A 19,906-nucleotide genomic window follows, 5' to 3' on the forward strand; every position below is an offset into this window, starting at 1 on the left:
ATATTGAAATTTTCAGTTTCACATCCCTCTGTTTTATATGCTTTAGCCATTTTAAATATGCAAAGATAGCTTCTTTGCCACAAAAACAAATGTTTGACAAGCTCCGCATGTGCAGACCACCTGGCATAAGTGAATACTGTTGCTGAGTCACAAGCGAAAGTGATTGTTTGACTTTGGCTTCTGACGTTATTAACTACATATCACTTTCTATCACACTTAAAACCTAACACTCATAATGTTAATTTTCACAATTATTACTGGGTTTAACCATTCAAAATAATAAGAATTTTTATTTGACAGTTTCATTCTATTAAAAATCATATGCTAAATTATATATTAAGTAGTCCTGTAACATAATTTACTTAAGAATTGAAAGTAATGGCATGTCATAAATCATCAGCTGTATAATATGTATTACCAATTTTATTTTTATCTTATTTCCTAGCAGTGTGCTTGGAACATGGAAATTCCACAAGCAGAGTACATACACTTGTCATTTATTCAGTGTGCTAAAGGAAGGAAGTTGTTTTGTAAGTGAATTTTCTGGACTGTTGAGATTTTTAAGTATAATAGGTAAAATGTTTACGGGGTTGACTGAAGTATATTGAACATTACTCGTCTTGGTGACTCAGCTCCCACTGCTCCTTCTGCCACCGTTTTTTACTACTTTTTCACTATTTGCAGTTGCCTTTTTGCTCTTGATAAAACTTTGCTTTTATTCTCTCTTTTGTCTTATTTCCATAAGACTTCTCCTATACTTCTGTTCTTTGATGCTTCCGAGGTGTCTTTTTGTTTTTTATGGCTACGGCCATCCCAGAGAAGAATGTCATTCCTGAGAGTATCGGTCAACATGCGACCTGGCTGCAGGTAGCGCCGGCCCGGCTGTGCGGGCTCAAGCACGTCCGAGCTCATCTCTCCCCGCCAGGGGCAGCCGAGCGCTGGCATAGCGGGGACGCCCGTCCTGTGGCCAGTCCCAGACTCCCATGCTTTTCTTCCCTCATGGTTGTTACAAGGCTGACTCCTCTTCAGCATGATGTCCGATCTCAAGGAAGGGAGAATAAGGAAACAGAGTGGGGTCTTAACGGGGAAGCAGCAGCTTCCTGAGAAATCCCTAGATTCGCACTTACACGTATTGGACAGAACTGTCTTTGGACCATCTCCAGCTGCGCGAGAAGCTGAGAAATAAAGTACATGCAGTTTCAAATGATACTGGGGCTCTCCTCTTAAGGAAGAAAAGGAGAATGTATTTTGAGTAGCAGTGTTTATAACATTGTGTCAATATGATTTTTAGCTTTTTATCCCCAAATTTCTTACTTATTTCTTATTTCAGTATAAGATAAATAACACCAAATTAAGTAAATACAACATTTTCAAAGTTTTATGTTTTCTCTTAATATATTGGTGTTGATCTTACTTGTACTCTATTTTCTGTGAAGTTAGAAATAGGCCCTTTTCCGATGTCACGTCTTTCTAATGGATTCCCCGCCACTGCGTGATGCATGAACCGTAGCAAGGCGCTCCTCAGCAGCTCATTCTCTCCCCCCCAGTGAGCTGTGACTTTTCCAAGACCAACCTGGTGTCGGTGGGGATTTCCAGTCTGTCTTTTCCTCACCCAAGGGTCTCCCTGAGGCCCTGATCTGATCACGGTTTACTCCGACAGAAAATACCATAATCCTGACCTCACTGTGTCGATTCAGGGATCACACACTGGGTGATAATGACAAAAGCTAAGTGTGAGAGGGAGACGGGTAATCAGAACTTCGTCACTCTACGAAAAGAAATACCTGGTTCAGACTCCGATCGGAGGGGAGGCGGCGCTCACTGCTTCTGGGTGGAGTGTCCACAGCATCACTACTGGTTAGAGAAGCCTCACACGCGCCCACAGTGCTGCCGCTCTTCTTGCCTCATACATTTACCCACTGAGAAAGAAAAAGGAGAACTATAAGCTCATAAAAATGTACTTAGTGCATTTCTGAAGCTAATTGACACCTTGGGTACGTTTCTCGCTTAGTTCCTCAGTATTTCACCTTACTGATTTTATTACTCAAATTTATAATTGCATAAATGTTAAACATATTTTTCCCAGTAAGTAGACCATGTATCAAAAGTAATGGTAATTTGACATGAAAAGACATTGCAGAGGGAAGAAAACTGCTTATTATAAGAGCATTTGAACTTTGAGTATTTACCTTAATTACCACAGATCATCTGACACACTGTTAAGACATGACCAGTGTGTTTTAAATTTTTCCCCTGCAACTTGATTATTTGTCCTTAATGTTTTGAATGATTCCTCTTGATGTGCCCTATGGGCAATTGTCATATATGCTCATGTTTCAAAATTATCCACATTAGAATCATTTGGTTTCAAACATTGATTCTTGTTGTTTTAAGTACATTTCCTTGAGAGAAGTAAAGTTTGCATGTTTATTGGTTATTTGCACTTTCATCTGAATGAAAAATGAGAGTATGCATCTTGTATGAAGGCAGAGGGAGAGAAGGAATGGGTATCCTTAGAAGGCACCTCAGAAGTGAAGTCAGAATCGACTGCCCCAGTGGAGGGGCAATGAACAGGTACTCATCACAGGAAAAGCAAAATTATATACAGGCCTGAACGTATGCCAGCTGCAGGAGAATTCTCATAGCTTTCACTGAACCTTACATCCTAACCATTTTAAACCAACTCAAGAGTGTCTGTTGCTAAAAGAGAGCCTAGGTCAATTTTTCAGAGGCAGTCATCCAGAGAACACTGTAACAAATAGATCATTTCAAAGTTTAAAATATATTAGATGCTATTTTCATTCTCGGAAAGTCTTCCTTGAGACTTTATTCCATTCTGACTTCTTAGGGAAATACCCTTTCAGGTCACTGGAAAAAACATGTCAGATCTGAAAAGAGACTTCACATGTAACAAAATAAACCTGCTAAATATATTTAGAAAATCATTCTACAGATTGATATCTTAAACTGTTCCTGCAGTAACAATGTTGGTAATATTAGGATTTACCCTTTTGCTTTGGAAATGACTTGTCCCATCTGAAAAAAGACTTTATGGGTAACCAAATATACTTGCTAAATGTGTGAAGAAAAGATTTTTACCAATATAAAGTTTTTTTAATATAGCCTATTAATTTTAAGCAATGGTACTGAAGTTATTAGGAAGCTGGGGAGAGAAGTTAACCTAGTTTTTGTTAGTTTAACTTTTACAAATATTTTTAGTTGAATGAGAGAAGGGGAATAAGATCCAGCTACAATTGGGAGATTGAATATTTAACCTACTTGTATTTTGGCTTTCAGATTTACTATTTTCAAAATCATATATAACTATCAGACATTTTTTAAGTTGCCTGAAAAGTTCTTACTAGTACATAGACATTTCTCCCCAAGCCCTATAAGAGAAATGTTTTACTATTTTTTTTAGCATGGGTTACCAGGAAATTTTCAGGGAGTACATTGGCCCAGGTTTTATTCCCCAGTAATTCAAGCCTGCTTGCCTTACTCGTTCTATGTTATTTTGTTGTTGGAGAGCATAGGGCAGCTGAAACAGCACCAACTTTGTGGTCAGAGCTGGATCTGAATTGAGCACTGTACCTTCGGAGCTGTATGATCTTAGTGCCTTTGAGTGAGGGTCTCAACTGTAAACTGAGGGGCACAGAGTAGGTCCTAAGCACTATTAGAGCTCTTTTAAAGCACAGCCTCCTGTTAGCCACCAAAAAAGCACTAGTTGCCTCTCCAGGGCCTGTCAAAATCATTGACTCCTTCAGTGCAGTTCACAATCTTGCCTTCACAGTCCTTAAGTTGTGATCAAAGGCTCACATATGGAATAAAGTTTACCCCAGTATACATTTATTAATGTCATATCTGCTAGCTAAAAACATATTAAATATAAATAACACATTGCTTTTTTTTTTCAAGACAGCAATGACACCCATGTTGCCAAATCCACTGCACAATGATCAGAACCCCTTATTCTGTTTTTTTATGTGACTGATGGTCAGTCTGGTGTGGCCACAAGAAGAGCCAGTCTGTTATATGCACAGGATGGGGTTACCACATGCCACACAGGGTCACAGGTTTGGGTTGTTCTTTTTTCAAGTGCATTTTTTTTTTTAGTATAGTTGATATACATTATATTGGTGTCGAGTACACGTCACAGAGATTGAACAGCTACACACATTGTTAAATCCTCACCCCAACTAGTGCAGTTACTATTTGTCAACATAGAAAGACGTTACAGAACCACTGACTGTGTACTCCATGCTGCTCTTCGAGCCCAGTGACCGACTTATATCATGGGTGGGATTTTTGTGCCTTTCTAGTCCCCTTGTCCACCCCCACCCCTTCCCCATGGAAACCACCAGTCACTTCTCAGTGTCCACGCGTCTACTGCTCCTTGTTCACTTTGTTTTGTTTTTGGATTCCATGTATCAGAGAAGTAATATGGTATTTCTTTTTCTCCACCTGGCTTATTTCACTTAGCATAATACCCTTAGATCCATCCATGTTGTTGCAAATGGCAGGATTTCTTTATTTTTTATAGCTGAATAGTATTCCACTGTGTATATGTACCACATCTGCTTTATCCATTCATATATTGGTAGACACTGGCTGCTTCCCTATCTTGGGTATTATAAATAATGCAGCAATAAACATAGGGGTGCAGATATCTTTTCAAGTCAGATTTTGTTTTCTTTGGGTAAATTCCTAGAAGTGGAGTTACAGGGTTGTATGGTATTTCTACTTTTAGTTTTTTGAGGAACCGCCATAGTGGCTGCACCAGTTGTGATGAGGAGGCGGAAAGCAGGAGCAGGGAACCTGACTGGTACCTTTACTGGGGTTTCCTAAAGGAAAGGAAAGGCAGGGCAGGGTGAGCAGTTCAGGGCTGGCTGGACTGAATTCAGTTTGGTGGGCTCTGAGCTAAGGGGGTAGTCCCTAAACTGACTGGCACCTTGGCATGATCAGGGCGATACCGCTTCTGTGGTGCAGCGGTGATAGAGAAGAGGTGTGGCTCTGGATTCAGTTCATTCGTGTGTCGGAGGCTTGCTCCCAGCTGAGCTCTTCAGGGTCTCTTAAGAACTGGCTGGGCTCAGAGGCACAGTCTCTCCTCAGGAGAGAGAAAGGTTAGTTTTAGGATGTGAAACCATAATATACAGAAAAGAAGAAATGTACACATATAAATGTGCACCAAAAAAATGTAAAATATGTACAAATACATACATCCCACTACGCGATTCAGCAGCATCTGAGCATCCCTCTTCCCCGACACACACTTCCTTTGCTCTGATCCTGCTAACCCAGTCTACTGAGATCGATTTTGTCACATTTTAGAGTTCTTAAATTTTTTTAAATAAATTCCACTTATCTGATAATATTCCTTAGCTGCTCATTTGTGGTTTATTTTTAACATCTACTTTTTCTGTTTTTTTTAGTCTTACTTGTAAGTATGGTTGAAAATTTTTGATCGTCTGACATTGTATATGAAAAATTGTAACTGTCAGAATGATGCTGTTATCTTCCAGAGAGGGTTTACCGTCTTAAATGGGGACAGATCACCCCTATTCAGTCAGAGTGTGACAGAGCTCGAGGCGTGTCTGCAGTCTTTGTGGGGGTCGGTCTGCTCTGGTTCACCCCACTCCTCGGCAGCTGTCACTCAGGAGAGCATGTGAGAGCTCTGGGATCCTTTCTTCTCGGCGAGTCCTGAACCCCAGCTGTGGTCTGCTTGCTGTGACGGCACAGACGTCCTTGTACTTGTCAGATTTTTCCCTGGGACAGTTTGAGGATTTAACCAGTGCCTCGGGAGGGAACCTTGTTAGAACTGCCCCTCTGTCTGGCCTTCTCTCCAGGATCTGAGCCCCTCAAGTCCGACTTCCTCTGCAGCCCCAAACTTCAGTGCTTTGTCCTCACAGCCCAACAGAAGGCCAGAGTCCCTTTTTTTTTTTAATCTCTTTGCTTTTCTTTGCTTGGATCTCCAGCCTCTTACCTGTTCCAAGGACTGGCATATTTACCCAAGGTTAGGAGACCTCAAAATGCATCAGCTCACCATTCTGAATTTTCTGAATTTTCTTTTCTACACAAGATAATGGTCACTGAAGCCTTGGCTTCTCTAGTTATATCTTCAAATAGGTATTTCTGTTTTTGTTCATAATTCTATCTCACATTCTCTCATTCTCAGCAGGAGCATGCTGCTCCTCATGGTCAGAAGTGGGGCTCCCTTGATAAGCCACCTTATCCCAGGAATAGGGTGGCTCATTAGCTAAGGGGACAAAGGGTTTGGATGGGCTCATGGTTTAACTGCCGCTCACTGTGTTTGAGAAGATTAGCCATTGAAAACTCTATTTTGTCATCTATAATCAGAAAATCGGACTTTTCACAAGATTTACATAATTGGAAAAAATGAACATAAAGAAATTATTACAGTAATCATCACATAGCAAATTTAATAAACATGCTAACATGATACAGAAACCTTATGAAATCTGTAAAATTAAATCATGCATTTCTGAAATTAAAAATATTTGGTTTACTCCCCATGAATATTAACTAATTCACTTGAAGATGTTTCTATTAAATATTGATTAGAAATATTAATACTGTATATTTAAGATTTATAACAATAAATAGCAATGTACCACCACTCAAGTTAAAAGTAGAATATTACCAGTTTCTTAAGAGTTTTGAATATATATATTCCTTATAAATATTAATTGATTTTACTTGCTTTGGAACTTCATATAAATGGAGTGATGTTATAGGGCTTCCTTTGCAGCTTGACATCAACTCACTGTAATTCATCCAGGTTGATATTTTGTAGCTGTAATTCCTTCATAGTCACTCATTTTTCAATATAGTGAGATTACATTATAAAAATATCCCCCAAGTATGTATTTTCCTATGAATGGAATGGTATATTTTCTGATTTTTCACTTTAGGCTCTTTTTCCTTGGAACTGTATTTGAATGGGTTGAAGACAAGTTGCTCCAGAGCAGACATGTTTTTGCTGTTCGGCACCCGCAGATACCACAAATACAGAGCGCTCTCAGAGGTATTTTTGGCTTAAGGCTGCTTGAACCACACAGGTAGATCATTTGAGAACACAGACCAGGATGAGAGCTTTCTTGTGTTTATGTCACAAGCAGATTTTTTCCCTCCCTCAATCCAGAACAAACGTTGCGATTGCAAATGTCCCTGCTGTCTCCTGTGATGTCAGTGTTTTCTCATTTGCCATGTACTGAGAGGACACTGCAGATGTGGGCGGTTCTAGTTTAAGGCAGGCATTTTCTACTAGACTTCCCCGTCTAGTAGGCTCTGGGCTCTGCCTCTGTGTGACATGATCAATTTTCAAACCCGGAGTTCACCAACCAGAGCACCTGTTCCCAGGGTGAACAGCACTTGAATGCTTGCTTAGTATGCAGTTTCTCTCTTTCACTTTATTTTTGGCTTCCTAGGAGTCTTTTATTTTTAGAGCCTCATTGTATATGGAGATACACACACATTAATTTATTGCTATCTTTGATGCAATATTCAACATTGGCAATTCCTAAATCTTAAAAATCTATCACGTAATTTTTTTGCTTTTGTTTTTTAGGGACTACCTATAAAACTACACATTTGTTCCCCAGAAAACTCACATGTGCATTTAGTCATTAAAGAGTTTATATGATATTAATTGTTGTTATATTCACTGATACTAGGTTAAAGATACTTAGAATGTTCAGTGATACTTGAGGAAAAAGGTATTGATCGTGGCAAGTAAATATACTTGCTTATGAATTGTATTACTAAATTTCCTAACAATTTTAGAATAATTCCATTAGAGCATAAGTAATCACAATACTATTTAATTTTTTTCAAAAATTGTCACTTGTTTTTGGTAGATCAATACCAGGAAAATAGAGAGCTTTTCCACTTGAGGGAACAAATCCCTGACCTTGCTTATCCAGGCCGCACTTGTATGCCAAACTTCATTGTATAGACTTTGAGTGATTTTACCATGTGCAAAACAACTACTGCTGGTACTGTGAGTAATAATAAGCTTTGACAACATCCTAACTGAGACTGATACCATTCGGAACAGCCTCAATTATGGTATTTGTTCAATTCATTAAAAAATAATACTTTGTTTTGGAGATCAGATTATTAATGAATGGTATATTTCTGAGAAACAAATAGGACTTTTTCAAACCCCATGCCTGAGAAAAGACTAATTATTTGACTCCATGTTTCACAGAGCAACTTTAGGTTGTAGACGACAGTTCTGGAATGGACATATAACGGGGTGTGTTGGACACAGAACAGAAACAGTACAAGCTTGTTACAGTCTGACATTCTTCTTATAGTTTGTCCTTACCTGCTACTCTGTGGAGTCTTCAGTTAAGAAGGCTGATATATATTAATTAAAAATATATACACAATATAGCCTAAAAGCATCTGAAGACAATTCACCTAGTCATGAATCAGGTTAAACCTACCAATCACTAAAAGATGGTTTTGCCTGGAAAAATTTTTTATTCTTTGGGGGCAGCTATTAGTGAAAAGCCTATCTACTCAGTAACCTAGTTGAAATGTATGCATAAATTCAATTAAAATAGTCTTTATTTTGAATTTTTTCCTAAATATAGAAAATACGTAAGATCTTTGTAGGTAATTTTTAAAAAGCAGAAATACATTGAAATAATTATCTGTTACTTTACTGTCAGTGCTGACCATGCTTTGAGGTAGATTTTGTTGGAAAATTTGTAAGTTTCTGTTGGCTAAAACATCTTAGATCCAAAATAAAGTTAGTAGAGTTTTTAATTCTATCCTTGCTTTTTGCAATTAAAGCTCTATATATTCACATTCAATGAGAATCTTGGAGGAATGGAGTTATAAACACCCAAGTTACCACTTATATATGTAATATACAAGACTGTAAAACAAAACAAAGCAAAACACCAGATATTGATATATATGAACTGTTTCAGTATGCTTCACTCATTTTTAAATAATGCTAAAAATTCCCTAATAGTTTTTTCCATAAGTACCTCTTTTTCTCCCCCACTCTCTTCAATGAGTGGGCTCAACCCCAAAAATGCCAGGTCAAAAAAGTCTTTTCAAAGTGAAACCTATTAATTTATTTCTAAATATAAATGAAGCAAAATTTATCCTGACAGTGTAGTTATTGAGTTTTTACTTTGGTAAGATGCTATTTTTAGCTTCTTGTGTACTTATGAATTTTTACTCTTCATTTATGACTTTTCACTGGTTGTCTTTTGGGAAGGTAGGTAATTTTAATGACAATGAATATTGTCCTCCTAGAGGAAGTTTCCTAGTGTTTCAGAGAGTCTCCTAGTCCTTCCAGTAGGAAACTCCCCTACGGCATTAAAGTAACTCAGTGACACTGGACATGAAGATGGGCCAGACAGCAGTGGCATGAGCTCAGGAAGGCTGGGGTAGCGCCCAGCAATGCCTAAATAAATACACGGAAGATGAAATAACATACATGGAAGAAACCAGGGGACTGTTGTAGGAAAGGCCATGTGATAGGATAGTTGCAGAGGAGTTAGAAACTGAGCGTCTAAGGAGAAAAGCCTGGATATAAATGAAGTCTGGTATTGGAATGCGACCTGGGTGTGGCGAGCAGTGGACATCATGGAAAAACTTCAGACTGGATACAAAATTACAGCCCATTTTCTGGGGACAAGTTACCCAAAGCAAGAAGCACCACCAAGTCTGGGATGTTGCCTATCAGGGAGACCTCTTACTACTGTGCCTATAACCTCCCTGACATGGGTCAAGCATGATAACCACATTTAATTCGATTTTATTCAGCAAGAGGACGTCTTCTAGACTTGAAGGGTGCGTGTCCCAGCCCCGGCCAATGTCTGGTATGGCTGATGCTTCTTGGCACTTGTTCATCCAAACACAAGCTCACTACCGGGAAATGCCCTGAACTTCTGGATATTCAGTTATTTCAGAACAGCAAGGTGATTAAAGTGTGGCGCCTCAGAATGATGAGGAATAAGCCTTAATAAGAAAAACTGTATAGCAAGTAAGCTTATTTCTCCTTTAAAAGTGAGATCTCAAATAGATGGTATATTATTTGCTCTGGTAGCAAATCTTGCTTTCCTTCTACTAGTATGTATTATTTGAAAATACTTTTTATTTATCATTCTAATGGACTTTGTCAAATCATTTACTCCTAATCCCTCCTACAGGTTAAAATAAAGAATTTTTGCACATAATCAGATGATCAACAAATATGTGTTACTGAATGAATAATTTATAACAAATAGTGACAAGACACAGAATACATAGTAATTTCAGGTTTGTGAAATATAGAAAATGTCCAGTGAAATTATGCTTTCACTTTTATGAATATTAAGGAAAAAGCAATATATTAAACACAATGAAATATTTTTTCCTAAAAAGATACTGAATCTATAATCGGGTTAATTTTCAGGTAGATTAAAGAGTACTGCTGCTCTTTAAACGTAGGAATAAGTATGTGAGAATGAAACATGAAAAAAAGAATTGGAACCTGATAAAAATACTGAAGAAAGCAAGCAGAAGGTTATGTTCAACTAGGAGGAGAGAATTTAAAAAGTGAGCTTAAAATGATGAATAATCATAAAAAAATGTTAATAAAGATCACAAGATATAAATTAAATAAAATATAAAACATAAAATAAAAAATTTTGTTTGCTTGATACTCCAAGTCGTTTAGTGTTGGTAATATACACTTTAGAATTTAGAATTTAATTATCTGATTTCACTAAGGTTATTATGTTAGCAGATAATCTTGTGTTTCATTCTTGTCTATTTAAAATAGTTGTTAACAGATCAAACTGTCCATTACAGTTGAATGTCCTGTGCATGGCATAGTGTGACTTAGATTAGAAGCAAAAAATGTTTGTGTTGATATTCTAAATCTATCACAGATGCAGAGATCCTCTGTCTACTGAATACCTGTGTGCCCATTATTGCCTAGCATTTAATATGTGTTGCCATCAAGACTGGTATCAGTTTATGTCCTTTTAGAACCCTTAACATTCACAATCTGGTTATGTGGCTGTGAATGATAAATTGTAGTCAGACAAAAAAAAGTATTGTTAATGATTCATTGTTCTATCACGTAGCTATTTCCACTGCCTATTACCATACTCTGCCCATTTAAATATCAGTCTACATTTAAAAATTCACTTGTCTATCCACCGTCCTTACCATCTAGCTACCATTTACTGAGTGCTTAAGAGTGCCAGGCTTTGAACTGGTACTTTATGTATCATTTATATAATGAATCTAGGAAACATCCTGGATTGTTCATTTTACCTTATTGTCTAAACCTCCAGCATTCTATTAATAAATCAGGCTTCTCTTCCTCTAAAATGGATCCTGAGTCAGATTCAGATTTCACAGCATTTCAGTAGCTACCCTCCTAACTTTTCACCCCTTGCTTTGATGATTGTAATAGAACTTAATTGTCCTGTTGCCATTCTTTACACCCTTTGAATCTAACCTACCCATGAAAGCAAGAGCGTTTTCAAAATTGTCAATGAGGTAATATCATTCTTCAATCTCAAGCCACAAATGGCTTTTTCCTACCACATTTTGAGTAAAATCCAAATTCCCTACCATGGACTATATAGTTAAGACCCAGCACGATCTGGCTCCCACCTCTGACTTCCTCCCCACTACACCTGCCATGCCATCTCTTTTCGAAAGACTATATCCCTTCCCTCCTTTTTTGGTACCACGTAAACATAGTCTTTCAATAGAACTTGGAATGTTCTTGCATAGATGAGCACTGCTGGCTCCTTTTCTTTTTTTTTTTTTTGAGGTTCCAGCTTCAAGACCAACTCTTAGGGGACCTCCCTTCCTTAGCGGGCCGTTCGAGAGCAGCCACCCAGTTCCTATCACGACCTTCCGTATACTGTCATCACCACTTCCCTTTCTTTTTCCTTTATTGTTTTATGTCTTAATTCCATCTCTCTACTAAAAACTCGAGGGGCTTTTCATAGCTGAATGCTCAGAACCTAGAATAATACCCCATGTTCAAAAATGTTTATAAGCAGTTAGTACATTTTAGTAAATAAAAAAATATTATCTCCTATAATTCTCAGAGTATTATTGTAAGTTTAATGCTGCTATTGTCATTAACAGATTTAAAACTCAAGGATATGGGAGGTAAGTTCCTTGACCAGGGTTATCTACTGAGTTCAGTGGCAGAATTTGAAGTCAGCTCTGTCAGACAATAGAACTGTACCTATAGTCTTTAATCTCTAAAGCACCTTACATTGTAGCTGTTCCTATACTCTATACCACCTTAAGTTACAATATTAGAGAAGGCATCTACAAATAATAGTCTTTATATAAAAACTCAGCTTAAATTAACTGGATACATAATTCATCTGGGTAGTTGAATTACCTAAAATTATCAAGACTGGCTATACAATCATGCAGTAACTCATTCATCATAGAGATACTAACTTATGGATTTGGAATTCATAGTTACAGGACTATGACTACATGTGTTTCAGTGGGACCATGTTATTTCTATCATAGTTTGGGTTTTCCTAGAAGTAGTCTTTGAGATGGGAGTTTGAGGCAAGGAGTTTTTTTTGAGAGCTGATCCCAGGGTACACTGGTAAGGAGACAGGTTAGGAGAGGACCCAGTAAACGGTGCATTATTCAGGAGGCCTATCACTGTGAGTGTCTGGAGTTTATTTCCTCTTGGACTCTGGGAATCAGTGTAGAATGTGCACCTTAGAGTTATCCTAACCAAGGGGCATGGGAGCTGGGGTACACCCAATGGCACATGAGCTCCTGTTAATCTTCGGCTAAGGATTTCTGTTGAAGATGATTCCCAGAATGTCCTGCCATAAGGGGCCTGAATGTGCTCTGGCAGTAAAGGTGGGCACCTCGCAATAAAATGCAATTGCAGCTGGAAGTTGGACTGGTATTCACTGAAATAGTGAGGACATGGATATACAGACAGGATGCTGACAGGGTCTCATACACTGTCCACAGTATATGATGTTATGTGCATTTGTACATGTATAAATCTGTATGAATTGGGACCAACAAATGAAAAGTAGCTAAATGAAGACTAAAATGTAGGATTTACTTAGATGTAATAGAAGAGATAGAATACACAGATAATACTCTTAACTGGCTTTTCTCAGAGTGTATACATTGTAAACCATGTGACATTCTGTATTTCAGGAATTTTAGGTATTTTTGAGAAAATTATATACTTATCTAATATATAAAAGTCCTCTTTAGGACAAGATATCAATCAGTAGATAGCCTAACAAACTATCCCATATTTCTCTTTATTTTTATCAACCCCTAACCCTGCTGGTATAAGCACATCATTTTTTGGTAATTCAGACAGACCTGTGGTAGCAGAAAAATGGCCCCCAAAGATGCCCAGGTCCTAATTCCTGGAATGTGTGACTATGTCACCTTACATGGCAGAGGGGACTCTGCAGATGGGATGAAGGCTCTGAGATGGGAGGTCATTATCCTGAATGACCTGAATGGGCCCAGTGTTGCCACAGAGGGAGAGGAGGAGGCAGGGGAGTCATATTCAGGGTGATGTGATGTGAAGAGGACACAGCTGGCCACTGCTGGCTTTGAAGATGGAATGGGGACACTAGCCAATGCATGTGGGCAGCTTCTAGAAGCTGGAAAAGGCAAGAAAATGGATTCCCTCTTGTAGAGCCTCTGTAAATATACAGAGCCCTTGATTTTAACCCAGTGAGAACCCCTTCAGACTGCCTACCTCCAGAACTACAAAGTAATACAATTGCATTGTTTTAAGCAACTAAGTTTGTGATAATTTACTCCAGCAGCAACAGAAAAAAACTAATATGCTACCTAATCAAAAACACAGATGAAAGGTTGCCTCAAGCAAAAAAATTTGACTTTTTAAAAAAATATATAGCAATTTTCATATTCTAGATTATGTGAACTGACAGATGCTGTGTTTTGAACATCAGAAAGAATGTGAAATTTGCGGAAGCTGCACTAGTTTGGAATTCTGCCTAATCACTCTTATTTGATCTCAGTTATCATTTAATTTGTTAGCTTTAAGTTCATCATCTAGAATGTAGTGACAATAACAATTGTCTTGCTTCTCTCAGGAGTTTGTTGTAGTATCAATTTGCATAATCATATGAAAGTACATTCTAGACTACATAATACATGCGATCTTTTTTGGCTTTTCTAGCAAATAGTAGTGCCAAAAACAATCTTAGAAATCAAAAACTCAAAAGATACAAATTAAGCCACATAATTCTAGTCAGTTTGTACATTTCTTAGTGTTTCTGAACCAAATTAGGAAGTATACAGTTATTTACAATGAACAAGTCATAACTATGTTAGAAGATTGACTACTTACTGAGTGAAAAATATCATTGTTACTTCTCTATCATAATTTTTAAATTGCATTTTTCTACCCTTTAAAAATTTTTTTAAACAGTTCATTTATGTAGGAATAAAAACATTCAGTGGACTGTCAGATATAGAACTGCATCATTCACTTCAGAGGCATTACAAAAAGCTGTGTTCTGATTCTAGCTTTTCTAAACTTTGGCAAAATAGTGTTCTGAGCCTTCCTTTGCATCTGCCTTAATGTTCGCAAAGATTCTTTGGGGCACAGAAGACAAGAAGCCATCTCTGATGAAAGGCTCGCCGAGCAGCCGGGCGGCTGTGCTCCAGGCTGCCCCCGACTCAGGGGGGAGGAACCCACGCAGCTAATGGATCCCATGAGGTGTGGTTTCAGGCTGCTTTCTTCTTCTGCCCTAGACATAAACCACTGGTGCTCAGGTTTTTATCCCACAGGCTATACATCATTCTTTGACACTCCGTGCCCTTTCCCATTCCTTCCAAAAATAAGCCCCAATCAAAACAATAATAAACAATTTGCTGTCTGATTTTTATACAGCACAACCATCGAACAGCCCTAAAGAATGCCACAGCTGCATTCTCTCAGTGTTTCAGCAGGATCAGGCCCGGAGGTAGAAGGACAAGCCAGGGTATCAAAATGTCCCCTCCTTATGGATTTTAGTTCACTGCTGTCAGTGCCAGCTAGCTGTTTTGGACCTATTTCTGTGCATTTAGTCCCTGCCCGCCATCAGTAAATTGTAATGTAACCCATTCATTGAACAAACTGTGTGCATGCACTGTAGTTTTGGCTCTTAAAATAACATCAGCCCACAGGTATTATTTCACAAACGAGGAAGCCAAGACTTCAAAGGTAACAATCTAGCTAGTAAGTGGCATACCTGATGGACTCAGAAGTCCAAGGTATTTTGTTCTACCTTCTCACCATTAGCCAAGTTCCAGTTCTTCTGTGGGAAGTTTCAGTTTCTTAGGTATGTCTGAGAAGCACCCTTTTTGGTTTACAACATGTGCACATTTACGTCTTATGTGGAAAACTGTTGTAAGAGGATGTTGTCATCTTTCCAAGCCTACTGAACTGACGAAAGACTCAGAGGAACTTTCCATTTAAATAGTGAGTAGAATGAGTGATTCTCTGCATCTCATCCCTTCCTGAATTCAAATGACTTTATACTGTCATGAAGTGACAGAAGTTTTTTTGGCAGTGTCATTAGTATCTTTAGGGCCAGAAGATCTTGCCTCTATTATACTTGATTATGGAAGTCAGAAGGCCATTATAAGTGCCAGGATAAGCTATGTAAAACCCACACCACACCCCTCAAAGAGGATTTAATTTTCTAGCTTCTATTTTCCATATCAATTGTGCTCTATATTTTTCCAGCACCTCACAGGAAAGATCCAGTTGAAAAGTTTTAACACAATTTAGTGGACATTTCAAAAATAATTTCATGTTTAATAATAATTTCTACTGAACTTTACAGAATATAAGTTATTAAATAGGTGAGTCATATTTTATAGGTGAGGATACTGAGGCAGAAGACATAAAATGAAATGTGAAATTCATTCATCTAGTTACCACTTCTCTCTCCTCCCCTTTCTCTCCCTGTCTCCCTCTTTTCTTTTTTTTCTTTCACACTGACCTTATGCCATTTACCTGCTACCTAAATACCCAAACACACTCAACAAATTGTTTCATATTTAATTCACAGATCACCCAAATATATGGGTATTATTGTTCTCATTTTATAGGTTAAGAAACTGAGATTTAATGAAGTTAGGAACAGCCTCAAGGTGTAGTAGATTTTACAGCATATAACCCTGTAAAGCTCAAATGTAGATTCAGGGTTATTCCAAAGCCATGTCCTATTTACTATGTTGACTTGCCTTGTTATTTTCTTACACTAAATTAATAATTTTTTATATCAACAGTTATCTCTGAGCTATGTTTAAAATACAGAAAACCTCTTATTTTAGAACAAATTGCATGTGTCTCCTCACACGATAATGGGATCTATACAAAACCAATCTGAGGCAGGCTTACCATGCTCTAACCCTCCCAGGATTTGGGGCTTACATATTAAATGCCTCAATATGTATGTAAGAAGCCTTTGCCAGTCCCAAAGGAACTGTTTCAATATTTTTAAAAATGAGGTTAAACTCAAGGTGTGTCAAAGCCAAGTGAATGTTCTTTAGTCCAATGCAGATTCTTCCTTCCTCCTGACCCTCATTTCACCCTCCGTCCTTATAAACTGCTTTCTAAAGCAGAACTTGGTCATTATTTGTATGGTGTACTTAAATAGTCTAGTCTTTTTTCCTTCGGACTCAGGGCTTGCAAACACATTCTTTATAACTTTTTAGTTCATTCTCTGTGATATGAACTCTGTAATATTTCTTTACTAGTGGGTTTGTTTTTATCTAATTTGTTTCTGCTTCTATTTTTACTGTTATTAATTATTCAAAACAAGATTGGCCTCTTCATTTATGTATAAATAATTCAAATCACTTTAACACAGCACCCTAGTACAGAAGAATATATTCAGTTTATATCTTCAATCTGTATCCACTTTGATTAGCTTTTAAGTGCATCTCATTTCCCTATGCTTCTAATTTCAAAGCTATGTAACCATGCTGTTAAATTTTACACATGATGCCACAGGATACAATCCCATGATACATTTTCATGATGTCAAAGCTCCGAGTTATGAAATGGGAACCAGAAAGCAGAAGTATGCCACATGTTCATGCATTGTCATGAAGCATGATGCATGGCCAAATGATGCTGTTTATCTCCCAGGCTACATATTCCTAAAGTGGACGTCTCAGTGGGATCTAAGCACTCATGCAATAAGCAAATTTCTGCATCTGGTTAATAAATTAAGCAAACAACAATTTATCAACATCTGGCATCTGCTTTTAGTGGCTTTATATGAATAACGGATGCCGGGTGACCTTTCATAATTCTCGTGGTTACTTGGAATTTTAGTAGTGGTTTAACACCGTGTGCTGTTGTGCATACATTTTAATATTGAAACTAAGTTCCTCTTGGTTGCTTTACTCATACATCAATCACCGCATCAATCAACCACAGTCCACACAGCCTTTAGCTCCTTCACACAGATCCAAACTAGCACAACTTTCCGAAGTCCAAGGACCAAGAGAGAAAAGAAGGCAATGAAATATAAGAATTATATTTTTGAAAGGGAGTGGAACATATCCAAAAGTGTATTATTCAGCAACTAACAAAAACAGACTCTTACTAACACCTAGCTTAAGTTAAAAGGGATTTTTTTTCCCCTTAAGAATATATTGATACTATAGTGCAGAGAACCAAGTAAAAACTGCACAGCTAAATTCTGGGAGCTTCCTGTCTGGTCCTAGATCTCAGCAGTAAAACTTCACATCTTTCTCTCTAACATATTTCCATTCAGAGTGTTTGGTTCTGAAGAGCAACCACCTCTGTGTTTTCTAAGTTTGGACCCCCAGAGGAGTGAACTTTACTAGTCCAGCAAGGACCGAGTTTCTCTGGGCCCAGAGCAGAAGGGTGGCACAGACTTACCTGTGCAAGGGACTCTGTTCTTCTGAGCTAAAGAGACATGCTGCTTGTCTGCTTATGAAGTGGTAGGCGAATGCCCTACGGTACCATCTTTGGTGTTAATATTCTCTACACCACCTCAGCCCAAATTACTTTGCTTCTGTACGAAGCTGGCCTCACTACTTTACATTATTTGGAAAGCCCTGTATCTTAGAAAAGTATGTCTTGGAATGAACCCAGTTTGCCTTCTGCACACTGGTTCTAGTTCTGTCCCATGAGTAAAAGAAAGTACCTTCCATATCTCAACACAGTAACTACTTACAAAAACATGTATCTTCCTCTGAATTGTTATTTCCCATGCTATACATCTCTAGTGCTCTTAACACTTTACACAGTGTGACTTTCACTGTTCTTACTGTTAATGTTGTCCTCTGGATCATTCTCTTCTGTCCTAAAATGAGGCACCTAAAATTGAACAAACTGCTCCATCTGTGATCTCCCCAGGACAGACCCAGGCAGGTCTCAGCGCAGCTTTCCCAGAACACCACATTTTTGGCTTTGGTTGAACATGTAAATACCTCAAATGCCCAGACTTCTTCACCTGAACTGTTAGGCCAAGATGTCTGCTCCATTATTTGAGGATGTGGTCTAACGTGATAGTCCCCAACCAAGGTCTGTCTATTTCTACAGGCCGGCAGTGGGGAGAACAAATAGCCTCACAGTTCCTGGCAGATACGCCCAGAACACACTGCACAGGGAATGCTGTTGGGAGAGTGGCCCAGAGATCCGAGTCATGTGCAATGCCTGTCCGGCGATGAAGAACTCAGAAATCAGGGTCTACAGGAGGAAGACCTAGGAATTTATATTTTTCTCGAAAGGAAGTAGATATATATTTTATAACAAAAACTTCTAAAACACTGGAAAAGTAACATTTTTTAAAGCTAGCATAGACTATGATCACCAACAATGAAAATACTAATCATTATTACTATTATAAGGTTATATATATTGCTACTATCTATGTACACACACACATACGTACTATTGTGATAAGCTTATGCTTGTTAAGTATCCCTTTCCTCATCAACAACTTCATTATTACGTGTTACCAAAATACTGGGTCGGAGATGCTGCCATCTCTCCTGCTGAGTACCGTATCTGATCCCATGGCCTTGAAGAAAGAGGCCTTACCTTACTGAACTCTGTACCTGCAGGCCTGTTACGTTTGGACACTAAGTAGTAAAGGGAATGGAAGTTACTTTTCATTTAGAAAATGATCTTGCTTTTTCATAAGGAAATGTTAGCTATGGAGGGCTTTACGCTTTCTAGAAAAACAGGATTTTTTTCTCTTTAAAATGTGTACCTGCTGCCCTGGATTCTCTAGATGCTCGGAGCCCTCTGTAGTTTAGCTCAAAAGCTCACTCATCAGATTCCATTCACCATAAATTAGGTATGTTTATAAACCAGAGGCTGGTATTATACAATTTAGTCCACTAAAATACTTATAGAACCAGTGACTTTATGACCAGAGATAATGAATTCATAGGAATAAATACCCATGGTTAATCACTGTCAAACATTTTCAACATAAAGTAATTTTTCTTTCTTATGATGGAATTTTTTCTACATTCAGATTTTATTAGTGCCCTAACCCTGAACAGTTTTGAGTAGGTATTGACTTTGAGAATGGATGACTAAACTTGTAAAATAGAGTAACAAAGGTTTCTTGAAACTCTGGCTATTTTTTTCTTTCTGGATGTCAACATTTTTGAAAATCGAAATTTTGGTAAGTGACTTAAGTACACGTAGACATTTGGAATCATCAGTCAGAACCAGTATTAGTTGCACATTTGCATTGCTGTGGTATAATGAAGCATTTAGAAAGGTGACATTTACTTAGCTTGCAGAGTAAATGTTTTAAAATCACTGAATAACATATTAAATGTGCACACATACTTGTAATTCAAATTAATGAAACAATAGAAAGAGAAA

The 19,906-nt window shown here is 37.9% G+C and overlaps 1 protein-coding gene across 4 annotated transcripts in view; it reads left to right on the forward strand.

The window, feature by feature from the left end:
• The window catches only part of VEGFC (vascular endothelial growth factor C), an 81,413-nt gene that overhangs the window by 15,606 nt on the left and 45,901 nt on the right, over nucleotides 1-19,906 (forward strand). Inside the window, exon 2 of one of the 4 annotated variants that reach the window (XM_073219200.1) lies at nucleotides 446-530. The exons of 1 other annotated variant lie outside the window; for it this stretch is intronic. In XM_073219200.1, coding sequence (XP_073075301.1) covers nucleotides 446-530 — 85 coding nt within the window. Of the gene's footprint in view, nucleotides 1-445; nucleotides 531-6,600; nucleotides 7,043-19,906 lie in introns of those variants that run through there. 2 more of the 4 variants (XM_073219201.1, XM_073219202.1) reach the window with 2 other exon arrangements.

This window comes from Manis javanica, chromosome 12 (assembly GCF_040802235.1).
Source record: "Manis javanica isolate MJ-LG chromosome 12, MJ_LKY, whole genome shotgun sequence".
Lineage (NCBI taxonomy): Eukaryota > Metazoa > Chordata > Mammalia > Pholidota > Manidae > Manis > Manis javanica.